The sequence below is a fragment of the Anomaloglossus baeobatrachus genome, chromosome 4 (assembly GCF_048569485.1).
Source record: "Anomaloglossus baeobatrachus isolate aAnoBae1 chromosome 4, aAnoBae1.hap1, whole genome shotgun sequence".
Classification (NCBI taxonomy): Eukaryota; Metazoa; Chordata; class Amphibia; order Anura; family Aromobatidae; genus Anomaloglossus; species Anomaloglossus baeobatrachus.
The window spans coordinates 389666174-389691900 of record NC_134356.1 but is presented as its reverse complement, the minus strand read 5'-3'; the positions used below and the strand labels follow the sequence as shown (position 1 = coordinate 389691900).

General features: G+C 46.9%; 2 protein-coding genes across 2 annotated transcripts in view; one reads left to right on the top strand and one right to left on the bottom strand.

Moving 5' to 3' along the window:
• CDNF (cerebral dopamine neurotrophic factor) overlaps positions 1-19358 on the bottom strand; it is a 55906-nt gene extending 36548 nt beyond the window's left edge. Inside the window, exon 1 of the mRNA XM_075345244.1 lies at positions 19172-19358. Within this exon, the coding sequence (XP_075201359.1) occupies positions 19172-19277 (106 nt within the window). The 5' untranslated portion in view covers positions 19278-19358. The remainder of the gene's footprint in view (positions 1-19171) is intronic.
• Positions 19359-19376: 18 nt separating this feature from the next.
• The window catches only part of HSPA14 (heat shock protein family A (Hsp70) member 14), an 81256-nt gene continuing 74905 nt past the window's right edge, over positions 19377-25727 (top strand). Inside the window, exons 1-4 of the mRNA XM_075345243.1 lie at positions 19377-19599; positions 23739-23819; positions 23904-23986; positions 25662-25710. Coding sequence (XP_075201358.1) covers positions 19543-19599; positions 23739-23819; positions 23904-23986; positions 25662-25710 — 270 coding nt within the window. The 5' untranslated portion in view covers positions 19377-19542. The remainder of the gene's footprint in view (positions 19600-23738; positions 23820-23903; positions 23987-25661; positions 25711-25727) is intronic.

Sequence of the window (25727 nt, the reverse complement as noted above, 5' to 3'; positions counted from 1 at the left end):
AGCAATCAGATCCAAAAGCTTGTAAAGAATGAAGGCGACTATGAAGGGTCATTAGCAGCCTGAGCTCCTAGCAACCACTCACAAGCCAGCAAGAATTAACTCTTGCTGTATTGAGAGCAGTGAAGTAAAACACAGCCAATACCCAAATCAGGCTGTACAACTTAAGAGATGTCAGACACTGCAGTGTGAACAGCATCTAATGCCGCCATGACAACCAGCAAGCACAAAGCTGAACACCCCATGACAATGTCCTCCAATCTCTCTGGCTGTTGCCACTCACCTAACTAAAATATTTAACCTCTCTCTCATCTGGTATCGTTCCCTCCTCCTTCAAACACGCAACCATACACCCAGTACTTCAAAAAAATCCCTTGACTAGATCTGTACTCCTAACTACAGACCCGTCTCTAATCTCCCCTTCATCTCTAAACTTCCGGAACACTTGGTCTACTCTCATCTAATCCATTATCTTTCAGATAACTCTCTTCTTGACCCTTTACAATAATTTTTTCGCTCCTTACACTCTGAAACTGCCCTCACGAAAATGTCTAATAACAGCTAAATCTAAAGGTCACTATTCCCTGCTGATAGTGATGAGCGAGTACTAAAAAGCTCGGGTGCTCGAAGCTTGGGCCGAGCCTCCCAAGATACTCGTGTACTCGGCCCGAGCAACGAGCCCAATGTTATCCTATGGGAGACCCGAGTATTTTTGTGAAATGACCCCCCGGCAGCATGGAGAAACCCTAAAAATGTCACAAAAGTCTCAGAAGAGTGCTCAAATGACATGGCAACAGCATGGGGAAGACCCCTTGAAGCATTTATCACTCAAAAGTCACAGCTGTGAACAATTTTGTCCGCGTTTCACGCCATTTTTACGGACTCACCAGAAAACCTTCCAAAATGACACCAAAATGAATTTTCATGGCGGAAATGTTAAGGGCACATACCCAATAGTGAGATAGAGCTGGTGTATGTTACTTTTGGAGATTATATGAAAGATTTTATGTGAAAACATTGTGTGGCACTCCGATGTCCCTGAGAAGAGACGTACATGAAGGCCTCTTGATCTTGAGTCTAATGTGCCCATTTTGAGGAAGTGAGTCTTTGTAGTATTTTCCTTTGCCAGGGCAGTCCAAAATTGTGAAGTTCACCAATGCCCCTGCATAGAGACGTGCATGAGGGCCTGTAAACCTGAAGTGCCCATTGTCAGGAAGTGGGTGTATTATAGTATAGCCCTTAGGCAGGGCAGCCAAAAATTGGGAGGCTCCATGTTGTCCCTGGGTAGAGACGTGCATGAGGGCCTCAAAACATTAAGTGTCCATTGTCAGGAAGTGGGTGTATTATAGTATAGCCCTTAGGCAGGGCAGCCAAAAATTGGGAGGCTCCACGTTGTCCCTGGGTAGAGACGTGCATGAGGGCCTCAAAACATTAAGTGTCCATTGTCAGGAAGTGGGTGTATTATAGTATAGCCCTTAGGCAGGGCAGCCAAAAATTGGGAGGCTCCACGTTGTCCCTGGGTAGAGACGTGCATGAGGGCCTCAAAACATTAAGTGTCCATTGTCAGGAAGTGGGTGTATTATAGTATAGCCCTTAGGCAGGGCAGCCAAAAATTGGGAGGCTCCACGTTGTCCCTGGGTAGAGACGTGCATGAGGGCCTCAAAACATTAAGTGTCCATTGTCAGGAAGTGGGTGTATTATAGTATAGCCCTTAGGCAGGGCAGCCAAAAATTGGGAGGCTCCACGTTGTCCCTGGGTAGAGACGTGCATGAGGGCCTCAAAACATTAAGTGTCCATTGTCAGGAAGTGGGTGTATTATAGTATAGCCCTTAGGCAGGGCAGCCAAAAATTGGGAGGCTCCACGTTGTCCCTGGGTAGAGACGTGCATGAGGGCCTCAAAACATTAAGTGTCCATTGTCAGGAAGTGGGTGTATTATAGTATAGCCCTTAGGCAGGGCAGCCAAAAATTGGGAGGCTCCACGTTGTCCCTGGGTAGAGACGTGCATGAGGGCCTCAAAACATTATTCCCATTGCAAAGGAGCGGGTCTCCTGTCGTTGTAATGTCCATTCTGCAAAGAATGGGCGAAAAAATTTACCACTGGGGGTATACCTGAAACAAAGGCCTAAGTATTGCAATTTGTAACGGTCATCATGGTGGCGCATGAGGAGAAGGAGGAGCAGTCCAGCGATTATCCAAAGTCCAGAAGTGTGTACCCATGGGTGAGTGGAGGTACATGGCAAACTTTAAATTCCGCTCTCATTTGCTGGTGGTGTGGTGAAGTCTAGCCCAATCCAACCCTTGTTCATCTTGATCAGAGTCAGCCTGTCAGCATTTTCAGTTGACAGGCGGGTGCGTTTATCTGTAATGATTCCACCTGCGGCACTAAAAACACGCTCTGACAAAACGCTAGCGGCAGGGCAGGCCAGGACTTCCAAGGCGTAGAGAGCCAATTCATGCCACGTGTCCAGCTTGGATACCCAATAATTGTAAGGCACAGAGGAATGTCGGAGTACAGTTGTTCGATCTGCAAGGTACTCCTTCAGCATCTGGGCAAACTTAGGATTTTTTGTGGCACTACCCCGCACCTCAGGGGCTGTGGTACGTGAGGGGCTGAGAAAACTGTCCCACATCTTAAAGACTGTTCCCCTACCTCTGGCGGATTGGACTTGTGCCTCTCTCGGCTGTACGCCTCGGTTGTCCAATGATTCCTGACCTATGCCGCTAGCGTTTTGTGAGGGGAATGCTTTGCCTACTTCCGTGACTATGGCCTTCCGGAACTGCTGCATTTTGGTTGACCTCTCCTCCACGGGAATAAGAGACAAAAAGTTCTCCTTGTAGCGTGGGTCTAACAGTGTTACCAACCAGTAATGATTGTCGGCCAAGATGTTCTTAACGCGAGGGTCACGAGACAGGCAGCTTACCATAAAGTCAGCCATGTGCGCCAGACTCTTAACAGCCAGGACTTCAGTAGCCTGACCAACAAGATGACTGAACATGCTGTCCTCCTCCTCCTCCTCCTCATCTACCCTGTCCTCTGGCCAGCCACGCTGAACCGAGGATATGACTGGTGTGCATGTCATATCCTCAATTTGGCCGGAGAGTTGCTCCATGTCTTCATCCTCCTCCTCGTCATAGTCCTCCACTGCACGTTGTGATGAGACGAGGCTGGGCTGTGTGTTATCACCCACACCCACTACTGTTTCTTGCTGCAACTCATCGCGCTCCGCCTGCAATGCATCATGTTTGTTTTTCAGCAGAGACCGTTTTAGAAGGCAGAGTAGCGGTATGGTGACGCTAATAATGGCGTCATCACCACTCACCATCTTGGTGGAGTCCTCAAAGTTTTGGAGGATGGTACATAGGTCTGACATCCATCTCCACTCCTCAGGTGTTATGTGTGGAATTTGAACCATTTCCCGACGGCTTAGGTGATGCAGGTACTCAACAACTGCCCTCTTCTGCTCACATATCCTGACCAACATGTGCAGAGTTGAATTCCAACGCGTGGGGACATCACACACCAGTCTGTGAGCCGGAAGATGCAAACTGCGCTGAAAGCCGGCAAGGCCGGCTGAAGCAGTAGGTGACTTTCGAAAATGTGCAGACAGGCGGCGAACTTTTACCAGCAGATCAGACAGCTCTGGGTATGACTTTAGAAACCGCTGAACCACGAGGTTGAGCACATGGGCCACGCATGGAACATGTGTCAGCTGGCCTCGCCTCAAAGCCGCCACCAGGTTCCGGCCATTGTCACACACGACCTTTCCTGGCTTTAGGTTCAGAGGTGTGAGCCAGTGATCTGCCTGCTGTTTCAGAGCTGTCCACAGCTCTTCTGCATTGTGGGGTTTGTCACCTATGCAGATTAGCTTCAGCACAGCCTGTTGCCGCTTCGCCGAGGCAGTGCTGCAGTGCTTCCAGCTTGGGACTGGTGTGGAGGGCACAGTGGATGAGGATGCGCAGGAGGAGGAGGAGGCTGAAGAGCATGACATTCCGGAGCTGTAGAGTGTGGGTGAAACACTGACTGAGGTAGGGCCTACAAACCTTGGTGTGGGAAGGACGTGTTCCGTCCCTCGCTCAGACTGGGTCCCAGCTTCCACAATATTAACCCAGTGTGCCGTCAACGAGATGTAGCGGCCTTGCCCACAAGCACTTGTCCACGTGTCTGTGGTTAGGTGGACCTTGGGTGAAACAGCGTTGTTCAGGGCACGTGTGATGTTTTGTGACACGTGGTTATGCAACGCGGGGACGGCACACCGGGAGAAATAGTGGCGGCTGGGGACCGAGTAACGTGGGACAGCTGCCGCCATCAGGTCACGGAATGCTTCTGTCTCCACCAGCCTAAAAGGCAACATTTCCAGCGCAAGCAGTCGCGAAATGTTAGCATTTAGAACTGTGGCATGTGGGGTGTTGGCAGTGTATTTGCGCCTGCGTTCAAAGGTTTGCTGAATGGATAACTGAACGCTGCGCTGGGACAAGGACGTGATTGATGATGGTGTTCTTTCTGCGTAGGCAACTGCAGGTGCAGGAGTGGAGGAGGCTTGTTCGCAGGCAGCATGGACAGGGGATTGGCTCGCATGCACAACCAGCGAAGACGTAGCAGTGACATCAGCAAGCACTGCTCCTCGACTCTGTTGTACTTCCCACAAAGTCGGGTGCTTGGCTGACATGTGCCTGATCATGCTGGTGGTGGTCAGGCTGCTAGTTTTGGTACCCCTGCTGATGCTGGCACGGCAGGTGTTGCAAATGGCCTTTTTAGAATCATCTGGATCCAACTTAAAAAACTGCCAGTCTCGGGAAGACCTAACATTTGTACAGGCACCTTGTGTCGTTGTGTTGTTCCGGGGAACGGTTGCCTGACTTCTGCCTGGGGCCACCACCCTGCTTCTTACTGCCTGTTGTGATGCTACGCCTCCCTCCCCCTGTGCACTGCTGTCCTCGCTCTGCATATCCTCCTGCCAGGTTGGGTCAGTTACTGGATCATCCACCACGTCGTCTTCCTCTTCCGCACCCTGCTCCTCCTCCTGACTTCCTGACAATTGTGTCTCATCATCGTCCACCACTTGTTGAGACACGTTGCCAACTTCGTGAGAACGTGGCTGCTCAAATATTTGGCCATCTGTACAGACGATCTCCTCATGACCCACTTCAATATGAGCTGGCGAGAGGCCAGAATGTGTGAATGGAAACGTGAACAGCTCTTCCGAGTGTCCAAGTGTGGGATCATTAATGTCCGAGGAGGACGTGTACTCAGCCTGGTGGTAGGAAGGAGGATCAGGTTCAGAAATGTGCGGTGCAGTATCACGGCTACTGACACTTGACCGTGTGGAAGACAGAGTGTTTGTGGTGGTGCCAATCTGACTGGAAGCATTATCTGCTATCCAACTAACAACCTGTTGACACTGGTCTTGGTTCAAGAGCGGTGTACTGCTGCGGTCCCCAAGAATTTGGGACAGGACGTGCGAGCGACTAGATGTGGCCCTTTGTTGTGGCGAAATTAGAGCTTGCCCACGACCTCGGCCTCTGCCTGCACCACCATCACGTCCACTTCCTTGTTCCTTGCCAATGCCCTTGCGCATTTTGCAATGCTGTGCTGACGTGTATTCACTACTTGTGCGTTATATCAAAGTTTGTGGAAATTGCACACAAGTGCACCTGTACGCTGCCACCGACAGGCACACACGTGCGGTTTTAAAAACCAAGCACGGACGCAATAAGAACCTAACAGGTTTTTTTGGGGAGCGACAATTACAGACAAGTCAGACACTATCTGGACTGTTTTAGACTGTGTACACCAGCCCCAGATATGATGAAGGCTGGTATACGGTCACCACTAGGAATGGCTATATATACCCTGCCTGCCTGCCTGCCTGTATACTGGTACAATAGTCCTGACAAGGACTCTTCTGGTCACTAGCCTGTATTCAGACCTGGCTATACCCTGCCTGTATATAGCAACAATAGTCCTGAGAAGGACTCTGCTACTGTACTCCGACCTGGCTATACCCTGCCTGCCTGTATACAACTAGAATAGTCCTGAGAAGGACTTTTGGTCACACTGTTTGCAGCCCTGCAACTGAAAAAGCTATAAAGGGCCGCAAAGCTTTCCCTGAATCAGCGACACTCTCCCTGCACTCACTGTCTGGATAGCTGTGAGCAGAGCACAGCGCCCCCGGCCGGTATAAAGGCTCGGTCACGCTGTGCAGGCCGGCCAATCACTGCAATTCCACAACTAACAGGGCTGTGGCATTGCAGTGGTCTGCCAGCCAATCCCTGCATGAGGGCTGGCTCTCAAAAGAGCGCCAACATGCAGGGATGAAGACCACGAGTACAGCACGAGTATCGCGAGATTACTCGGTCCACGCCGAGCAGCCCGAGTACAGCGATACTCGTGCGAGTACCGAGTAGTTACAAGCATGCTCGCTCATCACTACCTGCTGATTCTCCTGCTACATTCAATACTGTGAATCACTAGCTGCCCCTCACCATGCTCCACTCTATCAGGCTCCTATCTCTCTGACGGCTCCTTCAGTGTATTATTTGACAGCTCCTCTTCCGCTTATGGTCAGGGTTCCATGGGGTTCAGTCCTAGGCCCCCTCCACTTCTCTCTAAACACTGCCCCTATTGGATAAGCCATCAGGAGATACGGTTTGCAGTACCATATGTATGCTGATGACACCCAATAATAAACTTTTGCTCCTAACAGCATCACTGCATTACTACAAAATACCAATGATTGTCTGTTACAAATCAGCACCGCCGTAGCCAAAAGCAGCCTGCTGCAGTTGTTGCAACGCCCAGGCGCCAGCCGCCGTGTTTGGTAGTGCATCGGGTCGTCCAGCTGGCTGCTTATTCCTCCATGTCTAAAAGTGGACAGGAGGCGAGGGCACATGTGCGTGCCGATTTGCCCTAGCCAGAGCCTAAGCCAGTGTTTCGTCTGGTGAGCATGCTCAGCCTGATAGTGCCATTTCTGAGGCTAAGTCCTCAGTTCAGGCTACTGAGCATGCTTCCACACAGTGCGAAAAGCCTCTTTGCTCAGGTACTTGGACTCCGTTCTGTGTCCAAGTCCTGTGTTGTGCTTACTGAGCATGCTTAGGCTGATAGTCTCGGAAATCAGACTAAGTTGGTTGTTCAGGCTACTGAGCATGCTCAGGCACTTAGAGGCTAAGTCCGGTAAGTACTTCACTGGGCATGTGGCAGGCCCTGATAGGCTGGATAGCGTCAGGTATTCTGATGATGTGGCCTTTCCGGACTGGCTCGCGGAGGCCCGCCCCTATGACCTGGCACCCCATCACTGGTCGTCAGATAATGACTGGTATGGTGTTTGGGGCGCTGCCATTGTGTCATCAGTGACGTGGCGGTTCCGGATAGGTCGCTGGTGACGCCTCTGATGATGTGGCACTCCGCTATTGGCCAATATAGGCGCCATTGTGGCACACCCTGGGTTTGGGGTGGACCCTAGGTGATGAAAAGGCATGGAGACTGCATGGAGGTGCGTAGTCATCACATGCATTACCCATATGCACATGATCGAGCCACATTGCAGCCTATAGCCACTAATTCTGGAAGTGGAAGGTAGGGTTAGGTGTCCGGTGCCTGTCACGCCAAGATTTGTGACTCGACACATTAGGGGCAGGCGCTGCACTTCGTTACTATACCCAATTTGTGTGTGTGGTTCTACCATTACTCCCCAGCAGAATGCCCACTGCCTTGGGGTCATATTTTGCTCAGATCTCTCCTTCATCCTCTACATCCAATCACTCAATCGCTCATGTCATCTCCACCTCAAAAACATCTCTAAAATTCGACCTTTTCTTTCTGGTGACTCTGCAAAAACTCTTACTGTAGCTCTTATTCATTCTCGCCTGGGCTATTGTAACTCTACTAATCGGTATCACTCATACTAAACTCTCCCTCTCAAATCCATCCTGAATACATAAGTCAGGATCATACAGTCATATGGAAAAGTTTGGGCACCCCTATTAATGTTAACCTGTTTTCTTTATAAAAATTTGGGTTTTTGCAACAGCTATTTCAGTTTCATATATCTAATAATTGATGGACTCAGTAATATTTCTGGATTGAAATGAGGTTTATTGTACTAACAGAAAATGTGCAATCTGCATTTAAACAAAATTTGACCGGTGCAAAAGTATGGGCACCTCAACATAAAAGTGACATTAATATTTTGTAGATCCTCCTTTTGCAAAAATAACAGCCCCTAGTCGCTTCCTGTAGCTTTTAATGAGTTCCTGGATCCTGGATGAAGGTATATTTGACCATTCCTGTTTACAAAACAATTCCAGTACAGTTAAGTTTGATGGTCGCCGAGCATGGACAGCACGCTTCAAATCATCCCACAGATTTTCAATGATATTCAGGTCTGGGGACTGGGATGGACATTCCAGAACATTGTAATTGTTCCTCTGCATGAACGCCTGAGTAGATTTGGAGTGGTGTTTTGGATCATTGTCTTGCTGAAATATCCATCCCCTGCGTAACTTCAACTTCGTCACTGATTCTTGCACATTATTGTCAAGAATCTGCTGATACTGAGTTGAATCCATGCGACCCTCAACTTTAACAAGATTCCCAGTGCCGGCATTGGCCACACAGCCCCAAAGCATGATGGAACCTCCAAATTTTACTGTGGGTAGCAAATGCTTTTCTTGGAATGCCGTGTTTTTTTTGCCTCCATGCATAACACCTTTTTGTATGACCACTGGTGATGGACCAAAGTTTGACTCAATCTTTGTTTCATCAGTCCACAGGACCTTCTTCTAAAATGTAACTGGCTTGTCCAAATGTGTTTTTGCATACCTCAGGCGAACGGCTTCTTTCGCATCACTCTCCCATATAGCTTCTCCTTGTGCAACGTGCGCTGTATTGTTAACCGATGCATATTGACACCATCTGCAGCAAGATGATGCTGCAGGTCTTTGGAGGTGGTCTGGGATTGTCCTTGACTGTTCTCACCATTCTTCTTCTCTGCCTTTCTGATATTTTTCTTAGCCTGACACTTCTGGGCTTAACAAGAACTGTACCTGTGTTCTTCCATTTCCTTACTATGTTCCTCACAGTGGAAACTGACAGTTTAAATCTGAGACAACTTTTTGTATCCTTCCCCTGAACAACTATGTTGAATAATCTTTGTTTTCAGATCATTTGAGAGTTGTTTTGAAGAGCCCATGATGCCACTCTCTATAGGAGATTCAAATAGGAGAACAACTTGCAAGTGGCCACCTTAAATACCTTTTCTCATGATTGGATACACCTGCCTATGAAGTTCAAAGCTCAATGAGGTTTCAAAACCAATTTAGTGCTTTAGTAAGTCAGTAAAAAGTAGTTAGGAGTGTTCAAATCAAGAAATTGATAAGGATGCCCATACTTTTGCACCGGTCAAATTTTGTTAAAATGCGGATTGCACATTTTCTGTTAGTACAATAAACCTCATTCCAATCCAGAAATATTACTCAGTCCATCAGTTATTAGATATATGAAACTGAAATAGCTGTTGCAAAAACCCAAATTGTTATAAAGAAAAAAGGTTAACATTAATAGGGGTGCCCAAACTTTTCCATATGACTATTACTCTCCAAGCACTACACTGATGCTTCTACTCTGTCAAAAGGTAGATCCAGCACCAAAAATATAAAATCATCAAGCTTTATTCCATAATGGTTAAAACCAAATCATGAAAGGCACTGCATATAATAAAGCTGCAGGTATAGAAACACCTGACACAATTACCACAACCTATGAGTAAGGACGTTTTTTAAATTGTGTGTCTGAAACGCATCAGGTGTTTCTATACCTGCAGTTATATTATATGCAGTGCCTTTCGTGATTTCTTTTTAACCATTATGGAATAAAGCTTGTTGATTTTATATTTTTGGTGCTGGATCTACTTTTTTGCTCCTTTTTCCTGCCTTTTGCTATATCAGACCTGGCCTGTCTGGAAGATTCCGTGCACCATTCTTGAGTCCTGAGGCACCCATTGCAGGTAAGCTGAATCCTTTTTCTTCTCAACATGCTTCTACCCTGTGCCAGTCATTGCACTGGTTGTCCATCCATTACAGAGAATATAAACTTATCACTCTCACCCACAAAACTCTCCACAGTTCTGCACTGCCCTACATCTCCTCCCTCATCTCTGTCTATCACACTAACCGTGCCCTCTGTTAGGTTAGTGACCTATAATCTGAGACTCTCACTCTCATCTCAAAGACTTCTCACAAGTTGCGCCATTTCTCTGGAATGCACTACCCAGAACAATTAAATTAATTCTCAATACCCACAGTTTTAAGTGTGCCCTAAAAACACATTTCTTTAGACTAGCCTATGACCTCACTTATCTAACCATTCCCTTTGCCCTCAGAAAATTTTCTTCCCAATATGGTCAATATGTGTACCCTTGCTTGTACACATACCGGCTGGTGACCGGTTCATGCAGCGTTAATTGAATAATGCTGAATTGTAAAGTGCTGCAGAATATTTTGGGGCTATATAAAAATTATTATATATATATATATATATATATATATATATATATATATATATATATATATATATATATATATATATATATATATATATATATATATATATATATATATATATAATAAGGCCACTTGCACACATTGAGTATTTGGTGAGTTTTGTACCTCAGTATTTGTAGCCAAAACCAGGAGTGGAACAGTCCGAGGAAAAAGTATAATAGAAACACGAGTACCATTTCCGTATTTTTGACCCACTTCTGGTTTTGTCTTACAAAAACTGAGATAAAAATTCACAAAATACTCAACGTGTGACCATGGCTTTAGTTAAGTCGATGTGAAATTTTGCAGAGGTGAACTTCTTTACGTATCAAGTAGTATTATAATGTACTAGCGCCATCTGGAGGCTACATTTGACTACATTTTAATGGACATGCTAGAAAGTAAATACTATGAAGTGTATATGTAAAATGCATAAGTAAAGAATAACTAGCTACAATAATTGTAACAATATGAAAAAGGGCTTGTTCACATGTTTCATTTTTGCAGCAAAAAAATGCAGCATTTTATAGCGCCAGCAAAGTGAATGAGAATTCTAAAATCCCATACACAGGCGGCTTAATTTTTCATTGTACATTTGAAGCAGTTTTTTAGTGGCGTTTTTTTATGTAATTAATTAGTATATTTTCTACAATAATGTGCAAGCGAAACACAGCTACCCCATATATTGCTGTCTGGTGTCTGCATAGTACACTTATCTCCCATCCAATTGAATGGGAGGGCATCCCATTGTTAAGCGCATCACATTGTCAAGATCACACAATGAGTTTTTGATACTGTAAAAATTTTGCACGGCAAAAATACGCAGCGTCAGCAAAGTGAATGGGATTTTTTTTTTTTTAGAAATCTCTAGCCCACTGTTTGTTTGTTTTTTTACGTTGTGTAAACTGACCTGTGGTGCATGTTTGGAATCCGCAACATGTCAATTTCTCTTTCAAGTATGCTAAGCTTTAGGTGTTAATATTCTCCATACAATTGCATTACATGAAGAAAATCTGCAGGTGAAACACTCATTGCAATCTTCACATGACTATATCAATAAAGTGTTGTCAAAGCCAAACATCTAGAAGTATCAAAACACATTAACAAATGCCCTCCAAAGCGCAATAAAAAAAAAACTTTAGTACCCTAATCTGCAACATGAAAACTCACCAAAAATGTATCATTGGAATGTAGCCTTAAGAACCCCATACACATTAGACCAATACTGGCTGAACTCGCCATTATGATGGGTTTAACCGACAGTCTTTGGCTAAGTTCACATGTCCAGAAATCACCCATCAAACTGGATCCTGCAGCATTCCGCTGGCAAAAAAAAGTTGTGGAGACAGAACTTGTTTGTCCTTTTTTGAAAAAATTGATTTTTGCGGGATACATTTTTTTTTTTTTTTTTTTTTTAACAATGGAGTCTATGGAAAAGGGATCTGTTAACGGATTGCTATTTATCTTCCATTTGAAACTGATCCAGTCTGTCTGTGATTGGTTGCAGTTAGACGCGCCCCCATGCTGAGTGACAGCTGTCTGACTGCAACCAATCACAGCCGCCGGTGGGTGGGTCAATATCGTACAGTAAAATAAATAAATTTAAAAAACCCGGTGTGCCGTCCCTCCCCCAATTTTGATATCCAGCCAAGATAATGCATTACAGCTGAGGGCTGGTATTCTCAGGCTGGAGAGACCCACGTTATTGGGAGCCCCCCAGCCTAAAAATATCAGCTAGCAGCCGCCCGGAATCGCCGCATCCATTAGATGCAACAGTCCCGGGACTTTATACGGCTCATCCCCATTACCCTGGTGCGGTGGCAATCGGGGTAATAAGGAGTTAATGGCAGCCCAAAGCTGCCACTAAGTCTTAGCTTAGTGATGGCAGATGTCTATGAGACACCCCCCATCACTAAACTGTAGTGAAAGTATATAAACACAAACACCGAAGAATCCTTTAGTTAAAATAAAAGACAAAAAAATACCCTCTTTCACCACTTCATTAAAATCCCCAAATATCCCTCCAGGTCCGATGTTATTCCCTACGAGGTCCCACGACGCTTTCAGCTATAATACATCGGAAGATGACAGGAGCGGCCGTAGAACACCGCCGCTCACTGTGAGCTCCGCAGAATAACTTGAGAGTTGCGCTGTCAGCAGTGACATCACTCAGGTTACCTGCAGCCACAGCTGGATTCTCGGTACAAACTGCTACAACGGAACAGGTTTTTTTACCGGATCCGTCACATCAGTTTACCACAATCTGTGACACATCCGTTGCATCAGGCACAAACCGCATTGTGCCTGACGGCAAAAAACGGATGTGTGAAAGCAGCCTTAGTGATTTAGCCTTCATCTGCTGGGAAAGAAGCAGGCAGTCATTAAAAGGGAATCTGTCACCAGGTTTTTGCTGCTTCATGAGAGCAGCATAATGTAAACAAGGAGATTCTGAAACTAATCATATAACTTAGTTCACTGTGTGCAACCATTCTGACTTTCTCAAAATTGAGTGTAGCAGAACTGGGATCTATAACTGCTCACACCAGGCTCTAAACAGAGATTGTGCATTGACTGAGGTGGCCATCACAACAGGGAGCATGTCTGACTGCTCTGCACATGCAGAAGAGTCACATCAATGTTAAAGGGAACCTGTCACCTAGAATATGCGTTCTGACCTATCAGCAGATGCATGTGTGCCCTAATTAAACCTCCCTACCCATCCCTGTGCTGTAAAATTGTTTAATATGAAAGTAAAAAAACGTTTTATTACCTTCATATTTCGCATGTAAATAGCACGCATTGCAGCAGGCTTCTTTTCCGGGTGTTCAATCGCCGGCTTCAGACGCGCAGTGCGCGTCTGAAACTGACAAGGAGAACCCGGAAGAGAAGCCTGCCGCAATGCTCGCAGGATAGAATGAGCGACGGGGACGTAGCTCCATGGTATCTCACCCACAGGGGCGTGATACCACGGAAATATGCAGACGTCCACAGGGCAAGGCACCGCCCCTGTGACCATATTCCCTGCTATTTACATACGAAATATGAGGTAATAAAACGTTTATTACTTTCATATTAAACAATTTTACAGCACAGGGATGGGTAGGGAGGTGTAATTAGGGCACACATGCGTCTGCTGATAGGTCAGATTGCATATTCTAGGTGACAGGTTCCCTTTAATCACAGAGCAATAAATCCTTTTGTATGAGTAAACAATAGCTGGCACACAGATAAGAGAAACAGATTTTTTTTCTTTTTTATCCCTTGCAGCACACTGTCCTCAGCTCACATTGCAAAATCCTGGAGACAGATTCCCTTTAAGGAGTTAGAACATGGTAGTGTCATATTTAGCATGCAAGCCGGATTCTTTGTAGGGTCTCCCTGCTAAAGGGCTCTTTCAGATGTCCATGTACATACTTGTTCTAGCTGCATTTACAGAAAGAAAACATACCTGTTAAAGTCCTTGAGGTAGTTCAAATGTGAATTATTTGACCAAAAATGCTAAATGAAACTATTAAGCCTGATCAAAATCTGTTTTATCATAAATTAAAAAGTCTGACTTCATTCTAAGTGGCAGATCCATCTAGTCTAATACAGTATAGAGTACACAAAGAGGTCAAACAAGAACCTTCACGTTTTATTTGTTAGAAAAATGCATGTTAGCTTGACATTAATAAACACATTATTTATACATACAAAACATTAACCTGTTACAACATAGTTCTTATCTACAAACATGCTCAGTATACATGGGGAAAAATAGAAGGGTTGTCCAGTCTTCTTATAAAAGCCTGCAGACTTCTGAATCCTGACAGTGTGTGGTGTGCAACCTTTGTCTGATCTGTTACACTGTCATAACCTGAGGCCAGGCTGATAGGCCTCCATTATACACTCTGTGGCCTCAGCTGTATAGAGACAGTGAAATCAGTTTACATGCAACAGGGTGATCAATGAGCAGGGTGATCTTGACAGATGCCAGCAACGATGTATAAAGATTTCCACTGCATTAATGAGCTGTCCAAGATATTGAAAAAGCTGCTCCCAGGAAGTAACATAGGCAAAACAATTCATCGACTCATCCAACCGTATTACTCTCCATAGGTCTTATATTTACCACGGCTGCAGCCATCACAGCCTGTATACCCAATGAAACCACTGCTCTCAATGGTAAATCCTACAATAGTGCTGAGCCTAGCACTGGTTGAGCAGTTACATGGGGTAAATGGGCTGTGACGGCCACAGAACGATAACCATGGATGAGTAGGAGATACGTGGGGACGTACTGTGTGCAGCATTTTCTTTACCTTGTAGATCCCCTTTACACAGGTTGTCTTAAGTGGAATCTTCCGGCGCGCACCACTTCCTGCATTGGCAGGCAAGCAGCTCACTCATGAAGACTGATAGTTTGGACCAGCAGTGCGACCACGACACTTGGGGACTTATATACAGTATTCTAGAATGCAGTATATAAAGGGAATACCGATGCTGACCCTACTTTATATAGGGAAAATATGGTAACAGGTTTCCTTTAAACATGAGCAGCAACAGTGGCTCAGTGGTTAGCCCTGTAGCACTGGGGTCCTGGGTTCAAATCCTACCAAGGACAACATCTGCCAGCAGTTTGTATGTTCTCCCCGTGTTTGTGTGTGTCTCCTCCCACACTCTTAAGACATACTGATACAGAATTTAGATTGTCAGCCCCAATGGGGACAGTGATGTATGTAAAGCGCTGTGGAATATGATGGTGCTATATAAGTGAATATTATATTCTACAGAATAGGAGAGGTGCAGTGGGACAGCAGCTGGTCGAGTGCAAAGCGAGGCACCCGACGGCTGGGACTGCAGGGTGGCCAGTAACCTAGGCAAGGAGCTGTATATGGGAATATTAAAATGGGACATACTAAAAAGAATGAAGAAAAGGAATAAATAAAAAGAATGAACATAACTTCTTGGTCATAAATTATAGAGATGAATAATTGGTTTCTTAGACATCATAGACATAGAATGAATATAGAATATATGTAGATGATAGGGAAATTTACACATATGCCACAAACAGGTGTATATTTTATTTCCTGAGATTCTTAGGTGGGGAATGAGCATGGAATATATGTAGATGAGAGGGAAATGTCCACATATCACATGTAAAAAGGTGTATATTTTATTCCCTGAGCTTGTTAGGTGGGGAATGAACGTGGAATATATGTAGATTATAGGGCAATGTACACACATGCCACAGAAACAAGTGTATATTTTAACCCCTGAGCTTCTCAACATATATGTAGCTTTTAGGGCAATGTACACATATACCACACAAACAAGTGTATATTTTATTCCCTGTGCTTAAGTGGGAATGAACATGGAAAATATGTAGATAATAGGGAAATGTCCACATATCCCATATAAACAGGTGGATATTTTATTCCCTGTGCTTAGGTGGGAATGAACATGGAAAATATGTAGATTTTAGGGCAATGTACACATATACCACAGAAACAAGTGTATATTTTATTCCCTGAGCTTCTTGGGTGGGGAATGAACATGAAATATATGTAGATAATAGGGAAATGTACACAAATCCCATATAAACCGCTGTATATTTTATTTCCTGTGTTAGATAGGTGGGGAATGAACATGGAATATATGTAAAATAGGGAAATGTCCACAAATTCCAAATTAACAGATGCATATTTTATTCCCTAAGCTGCTAAGGTGGGGAATGAACATGGAATATATGTAGACAATAGGGAAATGTACATATACCACACAAACAAGTGTATATTTTATTCCCTGAGCTTCTTAGGTGGGGAATGGGAATGAACATGGAATATATTTAGATAATAGGGAAATGTACATATATTCCTTATAAACAGATGTATATTTTATTCCTTGAGCTTCTTAGGTGTGGAATGAACATGGACTATACAGTATATTCCATGTTTATTCCACCCCTAAGAAGATCAGGGAATAAAATATACACTTGTTTGTAAGGTATATGTCAACATTGCCCTATAATCTACCTATATTCCATGTTCATTCTCCACCTAAGAAGCTCAGGGGAAAAAAAAATTACACCTGTTTATATGGGATATGTGTACATTTCCCTATTATCTATATATACCGTATTTTTCGCATTATAAGACGCACTTTTGTTCCCCCAAATTTTGGGGGAAAGTAGGTGGTGCGTCTTATAATCTGAATATACGGATTATTTACTGCAGGGCCCAGGAGAGGTGGGGGCCGCTCTGGAGCGGTGCTGGTGGCTGAGGCAGGCTGCAGGAGATCTCCTGCTCCCGCTCATATAATATGCACTGCTGCTGTCCATCACCGTGGTGTTGAAACCGCACCGCGGTGATGGGCTGGGGGAGCGGCGCATTTTATATGTGACTGCGCCACCCTTTGATGGCACATGCCCCCCCACCCCCCGTGTTAGATATGGCCCCCATGCTGCTGCCCCTCCTAAAATAAAAAAGCTTTACTTACCTCCTCCAGTGCTGATCTCCGGTGTCTCTCTGCTGCCATTGTGATCAGGCACGCAGAGATGATGTCACTCTGCTGTGCTGATCACATGACCGGCACCGAGAACCAGTAAGTGCAGGAGCTCAGCAGCACCACAGAGAGAGACACGGGGGGACAGCGCTGGAGAAGGTAAGTAGTTTTTTAATTTACTATGGGGGCTATATCAAACACAGGGGGGGGATATGTGCCATCCATAGGGGGCGATGGGTAGCACAGGGGGACGTACGCCATCCATAGGGGGCGATGGGCAGCCCAGGGGAACGTGCGCCATCCATAGGGGGCGATGGGCAGCCCAGGGGAACGTGCGCCATCCATAGGGGGCGATGGGCAGCCCAGGGGAACGTGCGCCATCCATAGGGGGCGATGGGCAGCCCAGGGGAACGTGCGCCATCCATAGGGGGCGATGGGCAGCACAGGGGAACGTGCGCCATCCATAGGGGGAGATGGGCAGCACAGGGGAACGTGCGCCATCCATAGGGGGAGATGGGCAGCCCAGGGGAACGTGCGCCATCCATAGGGGGAGATGGGCAGCCCAGGGGAACGTGCGCCATCCATAGGGGGAGATGGGCAGCCCAGGGGAACGTGCGCCATCCATAGGGGGAGATGGGCAGCACAGGGGAACGTGCGCCATCCATAGGGGGAGATGGGCAGCACAGGGGAACGTGCGCCATCCATAGGGGGAGATGGGCAGCACAGGGGGACGTGCGCCATCCATAGGGGGAGATGGGCAGCACAGGGGGACGTGCGCCATCCATAGGGGGAGATGGGCAGCACAGGGGGACGTGCGCCATCCATAGGGGGAGATGGGCAGCACAGGGGGACGTGCGCCATCCATAGGGGGAGATGGGCAGCACAGGGGGACGTGCGCCATCCATAGGGGGAGATGGGCAGCACAGGGGGACGTGCGCCATCCATAGGGGGAGATGGGCAGCACAGGGGGACGTGCGCCATCCATAGGGGGAGATGGGCAGCACAGGGGGACGTGCGCCCTCCATAGGGGGAAATGGGCAGCACAGGGGGACGTGCGCCCTCCATAGGGGGAAATGGGCAGCACAGGGGGACGTGCGCCCTCCATAGGGGGAAATGGGCAGCACAGGGGGATGTGTGCCCTCCATAGGGGGAAATGGGCAGCACAGGGGGATATGTGCCCTCCATAGGGGGAAATGGGCAGCACAGGGGGATGTGTGCCCTCCATAGGGGGAAATGGGCAGCACAGGGGGATGTGTGCCCTCCATACGGGGAAATGGGCAGCACAGGGGGATGTGTGCCATCCATAGGGGGCCATGCGCAGCACAGGGGGACGTGCGCCATCCATAGGGGGCCATGCGCAGCACAGGGGGACGTGCGCCATCTATAGGAGACGTGTGCCATCAATGGGGGACGTGTGCCATCAATGGGGGGGGGGGGGCTATATTCAATATAAGGGGGCTAATTTTAAGATGGGGGGGCTATGAGGGACATATACCCTATGATTTGTTAGACGGACACTGGCATAAGACGGACTCCATTTAACATTAAAAAACGTTTTTTTCATTTCCTTCACCAAATTTGGGGGGGGGGGGGGGGTAATAATCAAGTGCATCTTATAAAGCGAAAAATACGGTATTTTATGTTCATTCCCCACTTATCTAACACAGGCAATAAAATATCCACCTGTTTGTGGGATATGTGGACATTTCCCGGTTATCTACATATATTCCATGTTCATTCTATGTCTATGATGTCTAAGAAACAAATTATTAATTTCTATAATTTGGAACCAAGAAATTATGTTCATTCCTTTTAGCATGTCCATATTAAAATCTCAGTTCTTGAGAACTGAGGACTTTAATAAATACATTTCTTGTTCTTAAACCCTTTACAATGTATGAAGTAGGACCTCTTGGTATAGTGTAATCACAGTCCGGGGTCTTGATGCGAGCACTTTAGCAGGGGTACACAGCAGCCAGTGGCAGGCCCGCACTAACATGGTCAGGACTAGGTGTCTGTTTCAGCTGTACAGGTCACGTGACGAGGCCATGGCCTATCTGTGCTCACTGACCGCAGAGACATGCACACACTGTCAGTACTGCACGCAGCACACGGGTCAGCAGGCCATGCAGCAGCGGCACCCTGCCTCACCTTCACACTCAGCCTGAGGAGCTGCCCTCACTGACAGCGCCCACAGCAGGCCCAGCCCCAGCCATCTCCAGGCAGTGCTCACGGGCACCCGCTCTACACGGATCATACTGGCCGCTCCTTCTTCCGGCTCAGAGCCCACTGCTGCTGGCCGAGCTTCCCCACAGGCAGGTGACGTCACGCCGGAAAGACCATCAGATAACGGGAAGTGTCGCCCCGATGCTTATATCGCCTTCTGATTGGTTGAGTTCTAGAGCAAGAATCAACCACGTGATGCTTTTTCCGATTCTCCATTCACTACTGCATCTCGAGGTTCTAAACACAGCCGTGTTCTCATTGGCTGGGGAAGGTTTTCTATAGTGCCAGACAGTGGCATGGCGGCGATCGGTGTGCATTTGGGCTGCACGTGTGCCTGTGCTGCCGTCTATAAGGTAATCAGTGCTGCGTCCCTCAGTCATCAGTGTTACCTAGATGCCATCACCGAGGAGATAAACCTATACCCTGGTGTATGAGTGAATGGCCCCCGCCCACCAGTGCCGGCTCTCTGGCATACTGCGTGCCCTGAACAAAGGGGCTAGTTCCATGGGGCAGAGGCGCGGGGATCCTGGTCCTAGGAGCAAAATCTGTATTAACCCCTAAATATCACGTGTCATTTACAGAAGGTATACTGTATTCCGATAGGTGGCAGCGGGAGCATGGCCCCCACATGTACCAGGGCCCCCACATGTACCAGGGCCCCCACATGTACCGGGGCCCCCACATGTACCGGGGCCCCCACATGTACCAGGGCCCCCACATGTACCGGGGCCTCATATGTACCAGGGCCCCCACATGTACCAGGGCCCCCACATGTACCGGGGCCTCATATGTACCAGGGCCCCCACATGTACCAGGGCCCCCACATGTACCAGGGCCCCCACATGTACCGGGGCCTCATATGTACCAGGGCCCCCACATGTACCGGGGCCCCCACATGTACCAGGGCCCCCACATGTACCAGGGCCCCCACATGTACCGGGGCCTCATATGTACCAGGGCCCCCACATGTACCAGGGCCCCCACATGTACCGGGGCCTCATATGTACCAGGGCCCCCACATGTACCAGAGCCCCCACATGTACCAGGGCCCCCACATGTACCAGGGCCCCCACATGTACCAGGGCCCCCACATGTACCAGGGCCCCCACATGTACCGGGCCACCACATGTCCCGGGGCCTCATATGTACCAGGGCCCCAGAGCAACTACTGTGTGCCCTCTAGGAAATGGGGTAGAGCAGTCAGATCTCTGCATGGAAGGGCCTGGATGTGCGGGGTCCACAGGCTGAGACCACCAGAGGCAGTCACACCGAGGGCTATGCAGTACTGTGTACTCTACAGTGTAGGGGAGTTTAAAGGGAACCTGTCACCGTTTTTTTCACTATGAAACCAAAAGTGTCACCTTCTGCAGCTCCTGGGCTGCTTTCTATGAAGATGCACCTTGGCCCTGACTCCCCTTCCAGACCCCGAATATAACTTTATAAAACCTGACCATTAGGTATGCTAATGACCTGTGGGGCTCAGATGGGTGTGCTCATTTTCATCCTTTGTTCCTCCTTGTGGCCTTCTTCGCCATCCTCCTTGCATGACTGAAGTGATGATGCTGCCGCCATCATCATGCACGCTGCTTGGCCAAATCTCGTGTCTTTGCAGCCATTCTCCTGGCTCGCGCGAGCGGTGTTTGCGCATGCGTGAGATAATGGTCGGGTATGAGGATGATGCAGGGGACATCATGTACATTGCCGACCATAATATCGCGCATGCACTACTTTGGCGAGGGCGAATTGCGCGAGATGGGAGAATAACTGCACAGACGCGAGATTTGGCTGAGCAGCGTGCATGATGACTGTGGCGTTATCACGTCAATCATGCAAGGAGGATGGCGAAGAAAGCCACAAGAAGGGACAGGAGATGAAAATGAGCACGCCCATCTGAGAACCACAGGTCATTAGCATACCCAACGGTCAGGTTTTATAAAGTTATATTCGGGGTCTGGAAGGGGAGTCAGGGCCAAGGTGCACCTTCATAGAATGCAGCCCAGGAGCTGCAGAAGGGGACACTTTTGGTTTCATAGTGAAAAAACTGGTGACAGGTTCCCTTTAATGAAAAATGTCATCACAATGTAATCAGCATCATGTCAGGGTGTGTCAGCATAGCTGGGACTCGCTGCGGCGTCCGTGGCCGTGACTTACTGTGGCGTCCGTGGCCGTGACTTGCTGCGGCGGCCGTGGCCGTGACCTGCTGCGGTGGCCGTGACTTGCTGCAGTCCTGTAGTGTTCATAGTGTCCTGGAGTGTTTAAAGGGGTTGTCCACCACTGTTTTCATTGATGGCCTATACTTAGGATAGGTCAGTAATGTCTGATCATCCGGCCTCCGACACCCGGCACTTCAGCCGTCTTGTTAGGGTATGTGCGCACGTTGCTTTTTACCTGCTTTTTACCTGCTTTTTCTTCTGCGCTGTTTAATGCCAAAATGGATGTGTTCTTCTATTCAAGCAAAGTCTATGGGAATTTGGGTTTCTTGTTCACACTATGTTGTTCAAAATGCTGCCTTTTTGTGGCAGAACTTTGGTCAAAAACTCAGCTTTGCAGTGCAAAACCCAAATGGCAAAAACAATTGACATGTTGCTTCTTTGAAAAGCTGAGTTTTTGACCAAAGTTCTGCCACAAAAAGGCAGCATTTTGAACAACATAGTGTGAACAAGAAACCCAAATTCCCATAGACTTTGCTTGAATAGAAGAACACATCCATTTTGGCATTAAACAGCGCAGAAAAAAAAGCAGCAAAAAAGCAGGTAAAAAGCAGGTAAAGAGCAACGTGCGCACATACCCTTACTCTCTGTGATGTTTTCGGAAGAAGCAGGCTTCCGGAAATGCTCCGCTCCAGAGCTGTCTCGTTAATTGTTAGAGCCGGGTACTGTACATGTGCCTCCTATTCAGGTCAATAGGAGCCACAGTGAAATGTCACTGGAAAGCGCTGTAACTCTCCTGCTTTAGTGCTTGTAGCCTCCAATAATGACATGACTAAATAACCACTAACATCAAAGGTAATTATTTGTGTGTCGTCTTCAATAGTGTTTTTTTTGCTGGTCCTTTCTATGATATATCACTATATTGTCGCAAAAGGAGACTTTGCGCTAGGAAGATTCTGTCCTGTGTGCTCGCAGCATGACTCGGAGCTAAGCTGATTATTATAGTTTTATCGGAAGATTAAATATAATTTGTCATTTGATTGAAATCCCTGCTGTCTATGTTAGGAGTCCAGTGGCCGGTCCTGTATAGTGATTGACAGCTTTCTGTACACCTGCTCCTTCACGGAAGGCTGTCAATCATTGAGTTGTCATAGTCACATGTTTTCTTGCCTGAAAACAAACAAGAAACAATAGGCTCATAAGTCAAATAGACTTTGGATTCATTGTTTTATAGACACTAAATATCTTGGTAGTAATGGAACAAAATCTTGAAATTAGGCCCAAAACGTATTCCAACATATAGAATGCATATACATGGCTCATAGTGTTAGAGGGGAACTATTTCCTGGCAGATAAAGGGTTATTCTACATGTTGATTTCAGCACTTTCACTGTATACTAAACCCTGACTCTAAGTGAGCACTTAAAGGGAGGATATCATTAAAGGGAACCTGTCACCAGATTTGGGCCCTATAAGCTGCGGCCACCACCAGTGGGCTCTTATATACAGCATTCTAACATGCTGCATATAAGAGCCCAGGCCGCTGTGTAGAACACTTTATAATACCTAAAACGGTCGCTGCGGTGGAGTTGGGCTATTTGGGCATATCCGGTACCATGGCCTACTGTTTCAGCCATCTTCGTCCTCCGGTGCCTCCTCTTTCGGCCATCTTTGTCCTTCTTCTGAAGCCTGTGTGCATGATGACGCATCCTACGTCGTACACACTCGCCGGTCCAACGCAGACGCACTACAATACTTTGATCTGCCCTGCTCAGGACCTCAATGCCGGCGAGTGTGGATGATGTAGGACGCCTCATGCACAGCGGCTTCAGAAGGACAACAAAGATGGCCGAAAGAGGAGGCACTGGAGAACGAAAACGCCCATATGGCCCAACTCCACCGCACCGCCCATTAGGTGAGTATTATAAAGTGTTTTTTATGTTCTTACAGCGGCCTGCGCTCTTATATACAGCATAGAATGCTGGATATAAGAGTCCACTGGTGGTGGCCGCAGCTTATAGGCCCCAAATCTGGTGACAGGGTCCCTTTAATTCTCTCACTGTAGCCGCTCTTCCAGTTAGCCGGCCACAGAGTTTAGACTCTTATTTACCAGAGGATTACTTCTATAGATAAATGTCATTTCTCGAGGTGACCGGTTCTCATTATGCTTCATACACAGGCTGTATTGTGACTTTATCGCACCGCCATGTTTTGTTCTGTATTTGGCTGTCACATGTGAATAAAGCCTGATTAGAGACCGCTATTTTCAATGTTTATTAGCTACAGTTATTATTTTACAATACATGTATGTGACATGACGCCTTCTTGCTTTGTCCTTCTAGGATGGCCGTGCCGATGTGGTGGCCAATGATGCGGGTGACAGAGTTACGCCTGCAGTGGTTGGGTACCTGGAGAATGAAGTGGTAAGGTGTCACTTCCGGAATATTTAGTGCCGATCTCTTGGGCGCTCTTTATCGTGTTTCATGTCATTTCTCTTATTTTTACAGATTGTTGGTCTAGCAGCAAAACAAAGTCGAGTAAGAAATGCAGCAAATACTGTGGTAAAAGTAAAACAGATTTTAGGAAGGAGGTAAGAAAACTATTATCATTGCTCCCTAGAAAGATAGTTACATTATGTATTATTACATTTATCTCACATATAGAAATTGGGTTCATCTGTAGGCTTATTCTTCAGGATCACACTTCTCTGCCTCTCCGCTTCTTATTTGCCTGGGGGCAGTGTGCTCATGAAGTTTGACAGCTTGGCCCATGGCATGGCGTGCCACTGGTCCGAACTGAGCGCTCTCCCATACTGCGAACAGACAGCTTTGCCTCTGTAGCATATGATGAGCTTTAGAGCCGTACAAACAGCCTCTAAAGTGTAGGTAAGCTCCTCGCACAGGTCGGCCACACAGAGACTACGGGTGGCCAGTGACTTTGGCAACGAGCTGTACAGTATAAAATGAAAAATGCCTTTGTTCTTGAGAAAGGATAGGATTTTTAATAAAAGGTTAATTACAAATATTCTTGTTTTAGACTTTAGTAATTTTGCAGATACGTTGCTTCCCTTATGTTATATAGAACCAGGATTTCAGCCTCTGTTGTTCTTCTGTTTTATCAGTGGAAACCATTGTCAGCTTAAGGTACCGTCACACTAAGCGACGCTCCAGCGATGACACCAGCAACCTGACCTGGCAGGGATCGCTGGAGCGTCGCTACACGGGTTGCTGGTGAGCTGTCACACAGGCAGATCTCACCAGCAACCAGTGACCAGCCCCCAGCGATGCTGCGCTTGGTAACTAAGGTAAATATCGGGTAACCAACCCAATATTTACCTTGGTTACCAGCGCACACCGCTTAGCGCTGGCTCCCTGCACTCCTAGCCACAGTACACATCGGGTTAATTACCCGATGTGTACTGTGGCTACGTGTGCAGAGAGCAGGGAGCCGGCACTGACAGCGTGAGAGCGGTGGACGCTGGTAACGAAGGTAAATATCGGGTAACCAAGGTGAGGGCTTCTTGATTACCCGATATTTACATTGGTTACCAGCGTTCGCAGAAGCCGGCTCCCTGCACATTCAGTTGTTGCTCTCTCGCTGTCACACACAACGATCTGTGCTTCACAGCGGGACAGCTACAACTCAAAAATGGTCCAGGACATTCAGCAACAACCAACGACCTCACAGCAGGGGCCAGGTCATTGCTGGATGTCACACACAGCGACAGCGACGAGACGTCGCTGCTACGTCACAGACAATGGTGACTTAGCAGCGACGTCATTGTCGTTGTGTGACACCACCTTAAGACATATCCCATATCCAGTTTATCTGGGATCCTATCATGCATCAGCAGCAATAAAGATCCCAGGAGCAAACTGTACAATGAGCTGCAAAGATTATTATTTTACTCACTTATACAGCGCTATTGATTCCATAACACTTTACAGACCTCATCATTCCTGTCCCCAATCTACAAATATTGTAAGACTTCAACTCTGAAGACTGCAGAATTGTGATTGCAGCTCTGACCTATGTACAGATCTGATCAGTACCAGATGAGCACTGTATTCACATGTGTGCTCAACTCGTTAAGTTCTTTATATAAACAGTAAAATGACGTTTAGTGTTGGTCATATACCCCTTAAAGTGAATATTTGGTTACAAATGCAATGGCAGGTAGAGCCTAAATGCGTGACCATCGTTACCTGGTTCTATGAATGATCTGCTGTGTTGCATATATAACTGACATTTTTATTCCATGGCAGCTCTGAAGACCCAAATGCCCAGAAACACATCTCTGAAAGCAAATGTTCAGTAAGTATATGGCTCAT